At 46.8% G+C, this 6,032-nt stretch overlaps 1 protein-coding gene across 1 annotated transcript; it reads right to left on the bottom strand.

The window, feature by feature from the left end:
* Positions 1 to 1,322: 1,322 nt before the first annotated feature.
* LOC139038485 (thioredoxin, mitochondrial) lies at positions 1,323 to 2,656 on the bottom strand. The gene is made up of 2 exons (XM_070477347.1): positions 2,061 to 2,656; positions 1,323 to 1,511 (listed from the first exon to the last, which is right to left on the bottom strand). Exon 1 carries the CDS (start codon positions 2,605 to 2,607, stop codon positions 2,107 to 2,109), a length of 501 nt encoding a protein of 166 aa, XP_070333448.1. The 5' UTR covers positions 2,608 to 2,656; the 3' UTR covers positions 1,323 to 1,511; positions 2,061 to 2,106.
* Positions 2,657 to 6,032: the final 3,376 nt, after the last annotated feature.

Raw genomic sequence — 6,032 nt, 5'->3', positions numbered from 1 at the left:
AGAAGCCTCTCCTATTTTGCTGTAGATCCCAGATCCCACTCGCCCCTTGCCAAATACCAGGAACTGAAGTCAAGTTCAGTGCCATGTCTTCTGAGTCCAAGGACTCAGAAGCCATCCCCACAGGAGTGGGGTAGAGGAAAGACCACCTACTTGAAGCCCGTTCTTCAGTCCTAACTAGCTAGGCAACCTTGAGTGAGTTAGTTACCTAATAACTATATAAGAAACATTTATAAGTGCTTTCTATGGGCCAGGCTCTGTTCTAAGGACCTTACCATACTAACTCATTTAATCTTCTGTTTCACCATCTGTAAAGAAAGGATAATTATAGTACTTAGATCATAGTCTGAGATGCCAGCTATAACATTGAAATACAATAAATGGTATTCCCTTCTTTTCCTCTACAAACTAAAATGAATTACTTCAAAAGCACTAGTAGAAAGCATATAAAACAACTGGCCATAGTGAGGGCTCAAGGTGTTATAGCTATAATGATAGCAATGTCATGAATTCTCCCCACAGAAGCAAGCCCTAGCTCATCTGAAGGGCCAAAGTCCTGCTGAGTGACTTGCAGAAGCCAGCTACTTTTGTACCTTTTACTATAACTTATTCTGGAAGCTGATTGAGAGCCTGACATGTAACAGATGGTCAGCAAATTTTCCTTCCTCTCTGCTGAGGCACGGTTTCACCATCAGACCAGGAACTATGTTAAAAGATAGCTATTGTACCTCAGAGAAAATAGTATCAACTGTAGGAAAAAAAAAATCCAAATCTTTGTTTTGGTGGCATTCTCCAACGTTCAAATCCATCCCTCAGAAGTTTCAACTGGAGTGTGAGGAGGGTACTTGGTGCCTTTCTGCCACGTCAGGACCCGCCTCAGAGTAAAAGGGAGTAGCAGGGTTGCAGCCAAACAGAAGAAAGGGTTAGGGGAGTTGGCTCTAACAGGTGTGCCCACAACAGTGAAACTAAACCCTAGTAATGATGGGAGGAAGTAGAGAGTGTTCATAAGCAAAGATGTGCCTGTGTATCAGTGTATAAATCCTGTATTCCTCCACACACAACAGGCCCAAGGGAATGTGTGGTCTCTTCCAACCCAGCTGGCCACAAGACCTCACCTTGGAAGAAAGACCCTTTGGCTCTAATGTCTATATCACCAAAGACCTCTGTGAAATGGCTAGACTTGACCTGAGACCATCAACAAATCCATCCATTGGCACCAGCCAATGGATGAAGGTCTATTGTCTCCGCAGATAAGCTGGCTCCTGTCTTAGGAAACAGAGAAGAGAGTTCACAGATAGGACACAGATCAGAAAAATCTTTGTCAGTTCTTTTTTTTTTTTTTTTTTTTTTTTGACAGTGCAAACCCTAGCTTTATTGGTCCAGTTTTTTTTCACAGTGAAGCCTCAGAGAACCAAAGGGCCAGCTAATGGTGAGGGAGGGTAGTGTCTTGAGCCTTCCAGAATCAAGGGCCTGCAGGATGCTCATAGCCCAACACGTGTCCGCTGCTCTGGCGCCTGTGAGGAAAGAGGGAGGGGTGTCTCTGGGGGGATGGGTGTGGGCCCAGGGTCTGTTCTTCACCGCGAGAGGTGAAAGGGATCACATAAAGTTCTTTATTACAGACCTACAAAAAATGAGAGTTACATGTATTACTCTCATTTGTCTGGGTTTTTTTCCTTCTTTGTCTTTTCATAAAACAGTGGCAGGAAAGAAAAATGCAGGAGGCAGGTAAGCCAGGCCTCGGGACTCAGATCAGAAGGGAGCAGGGAGGCAGGATGAAGCTGCTACTGCAGGTTGGCCCCGGGCTCTGGCCCAGCATCCAGGGAGCAGGGCCTCAAGCCCCAGAGGGAGCAGATGGAGCGGCTGGGAAGACAGCTGCCCCAGTTCTGCAGCAGCCCCGTTCCTCGGGTGGCCACCCTGGAGGGCAGCAGGTCAGGAGCACTTGAGGCTCCTATGTTTGGAGGCCTGGTCTCCAAAGCACAGGCCCACAGGGGCCAGACAAAGGGAGGAGGCGGGAGGGACCAGCACAGAGGGGCGGTGAGTTCTGTTGGGGTCCCCCCCGGGACCTTGGGGCCCCAGCAGGCAGGGGCAGTCAGGATGCGTCCCTGCTTGTCAGCCAATCAGCTTCTTCAGGAAGGCCTCCAGCTGGTCTTCATCCTTGATCCCCACAAACTTGTCCACCACGTCCCCATTCTTCATGGCCAGTACGGTGGGTACAGCTGACACCTCATACTCTAGGGCGAGGTCTGTGTGGTCATCGATATCCACTTTGGCCATCACCACCTTTCCATGCTGCTTGGCCACCACCTTCTCTAACCTGGGCCCCAGGATCTTGCAGGGACCACACCACTGTGCATGGAAATCCACAACCACTGGTGTCTCACTATTGACAACTCGGTCTTGAAAGTCAGGTCCATCCTGGATGTTAAAGGTTGTTGAACAGACTCTGGTGGTGTATATAGACCGGGCTTGGCTGGGTGTTCCTGCCAGGTAACTAGGACTGTACTGTGGGGTCTGCAGGGCCCTGGAGGCAAGGGGTGCCCACCGACTCTGAGAGGGCTTCCCGGAGATTATGGAGGTCAGGAACCTCCTCAGAAGAAGTCGCTGAGCCATCTCCCTGCAGCGAGAGCGGAGGGATGCACAGCGGATCGCTACGCACCGGTCAAGGCTGTCAGTTCTAAAACAGGCCAAAAAAAAGACAAAACCCACTAAGGTTTAAGAGAAAAAAAAATAATAGAACAATGGTTGCCTGGGGGGATTGACTGGGAAGGTACACCAGGGAACTTTCTGGGAACCTGGAAATTCTATACTGTGATGGGCTATAAGTTACATGGGTGGTGTATCCATTTGTCAAACTTGTACAGCTAAGAGCGGCGCATTTCAATACATACAAAGTTTACTTTAAAAGCTGTGAAAAAAACAAGAATGGAGTGGGGGCTGGGGGAGAGGAGCTACATAAGCTAAAAATGGCAGTGTGTAAACCCGTACAGAAGCGTTCTTTATACTATTTGATTTCCTTTGTATATGTTAAAATTTTTCCATAATAAAAAAAAAACAAAAAACACTTCTTTGTCAGAAGGGTTACAACCAGGGTCCAGAAAGGGGCTACATGGGATGAGAATCCACAGGGTCAAAGGGGAGCATGGGGAATGCACCAGAAGTGCCCAGCGAAGGAGAGCCCTTTGTCACCTGAACGTTTCTTGTCAAATTTAATCCTCCATGCTGCATATTCTTTGTCTTATTGATCTGATCCTTTCCCTTGGAATGTTTCTAACTGTAGAAGAGAAAGTTAATACTATTTATGTATTTACAGAGGCCCCTGTCTTAATAGTCACAAGCACTCTAAGGGGAGGGTAGAAGATATAAATGCTGTTTAAATGTGTCCCAGGCCAGCCCTGCTCAGACCCAGTAAGAGACTTCAGGGGAGAGGGGGCCACAAACCCAAATTGCTTGAGAAACCTCCACACGAAGATTGTATTCCCAGAAATGATTGTCATCAAACAAAACCTGGGGGGTAGGGACGGGTTAGTGAATAGCCTTCATGTGTAAATGGATTTCTCCACCAGAGATGGGGCTGACAGACCAAGGCCTGCAAACTCATGGAAATTAGCAGTAATGAGACATAAACAGTCAAACCTCAAAATAACATCTCTGGCCTTTAGAATCAACACAGCTCTCCTGTCAGCCTGCACCTGGCCCGTCCGGCTGGGTCCGGGAGCCAGTGGGGTTTTAGGCCCCTTTTAACAGCTGCCAAGAGCACATTACTCATGGCCGGGATGTCGGCCTTTTATGTTGCCACAAGTGGCCCAGCCGTTGTTCGGGCCTGGCGAAGTCCATTGACGGTTTTTCCCAGGGCTGAGGCTTTGCTCTCTGATTTTTCCAGCAGCTCCAGTTTGTCCAAATGTCACCAGCGTACACCAAGCAAGCCCCCTGGACTCCTGTGCTGGCCCGCAGCCATGCTCACTGCCCGCCCACATCCTCAGGTCACTGAAAAGACATGGCCAGAGGCTGCAGTTAACATAGCAAAGGGCAACGATTTCGCTCGGCAAAACTGATCTGCCTTGTTAGTGCCTGGGTCTCTAAGACAGTGTCAATAGCTGGGAGATGCCAGTTGAATACAAACTGCCTGCAGAGAGCATACCTGTGAAATTGCAGAGAGGCCAGCTCAAAATTGTGCAGTAGTTTGAACATTCTTTGGCATTGCTGTTCTTTGGGACTGGAATGAAAACTGACCTTTTCCAGTCCTGTGGCCACTGCTGAGTTTTCCAAATTGGCTGGCATATCGAGTGCAGCACTTTCACAGCATCATCTTTTAGGATTTAAAATAGCTCAACTGGAATTCTATCACCTCCACTAGCTTTGTTCATGGTGATGCTTCATAAGGCCCAGGATGTCTGGCTCTAGGTCAGTGATCACACCATCGTGGTTATCTGGGTCATGAAGATCTTTTTTGTATAGTTCGTCTGTGTATTCTTGCCACCTCTTCTTAATATCTTCTGCTTCTGTTAGGTCCATACCATTTCTGTCCTTTATTGTGCCCATCTTTGCATGAACTGTTCCCTTGCTATCTCTAATTTTCTTGAAGAGATCTCTAGTCTTTCCCATTCTATTGTTTTCCTCTATTTCTTTGCATTGATCACAGAGGAAGGCTTTCTTATCTCTCCTTGCTCTTCTTTGAAACTCTGCATTCAAATGGTTATATCTTTCTTTTTCTCCTTTGCCTTTAGCTTCTCTTCTTTTCACAGCTATTTGTAAGGCCTCCTCAGACAACCATTTTGCCTTTTTGCATTTCTTTTTCTTGGGGATGGTCTCGATCACTGCCTCCTGTACAATGTCACGAATGTCTGTCCATAGATCTTCAGGCACTCTGTCTATCAGATCTAATCCCTTGAATCTATTTCTCACTTCCACTGTATAATCATATGGGCTTTGATTTAGGTCATACCTGAATGGTATAATGGTTTCCCCTATTTTCTTCAATTTAAGTCTGAATTTGGCAATAAGGAGTTCATGATCTGAGCCACAGTCAGCTTGTGTAAAGTAAAGCAGAGACATTACTTTGCCAACAAAGTTCCGTCTAGTCAAAGCTATGGTTTTTCCAGTAGTCATGTATGGATGTGAGAGTTGGACTACAAGGAAAGCTGAGCACCGAAGAATTGATGCTTTTCAACTGTGGTGTTGGAGAAGACTCTTGAGAGTCCCTTGGACTGCAAAGAGGTCCAACCGGTCCATCCTAAAGGAAATCAGTCCTGAATATTCATTGGAAGGACTGATGCTGAAGCTGAAACTCCAATACTTTGGCCACCTGGTGCAGAGAACTGACTCATTGGAAAAGACCCTGATGCTGGGAAAGATTGAAGGCAGGAGAAGGGGATGACAGAGGATGGGTGGCATCAATCACTGACTCGATGGACATGAGTTTGAGTAAGCTCTGGGAGTTGGTGATGGACACGGAAGCCTGGTGTGGTGCAGTCCGTGGGGTCACAAAGAGTTGGACACGACTGAGCAACTGAGCTGAACTGATTGTAATCCTTGTGTTTGAAGCACACTCTTGAAATGGGTCAGTGGCTTGAGTGGATGGGTGGCTGTATCAGACGAAAAGAAGTTGGTAAGGTCCATCCTGGATCAGTGGGGCCTGGCAAGGTTGGATTTGGGGTTAAATCCTAACGGGGTCATTAGTAATTTTTAAAAATTATTTATTTGGCTGAGCTGGGTCTTAGTAGCAGTATGCAAGATCTTTCAGCTATGACATACAGACTCTTAGCTACGGCGTGTAGGGTCCAGTTCCTTGACCAGGGATTGAACCCAGGGCCTCTGTATTGGGAGTGAGGAGTCCTAGCCACTGGACCACCAGGGAAGTCCTGGGTCATTAGTGTCTGATGGTGATAAATTCGTCATATTTATGCATCTATTCACAGATGACAAATTCATCATCTATCTAGTTTATCATCTATTAACATTTTTCCTTCCATACTTTACATTCTCCAAGGAATTGTGTCTGTCTTCACAGCTCTATCATCAGGATCCAGCCCAGAGAA

This window comes from Odocoileus virginianus, chromosome 15 (genome assembly GCF_023699985.2).
Source record: "Odocoileus virginianus isolate 20LAN1187 ecotype Illinois chromosome 15, Ovbor_1.2, whole genome shotgun sequence".
Lineage (NCBI taxonomy): Eukaryota > Metazoa > Chordata > Mammalia > Artiodactyla > Cervidae > Odocoileus > Odocoileus virginianus.
The sequence above is the reverse complement of the archived record's forward strand: the minus strand, read 5'-3'. Positions and strand labels throughout refer to the sequence as shown.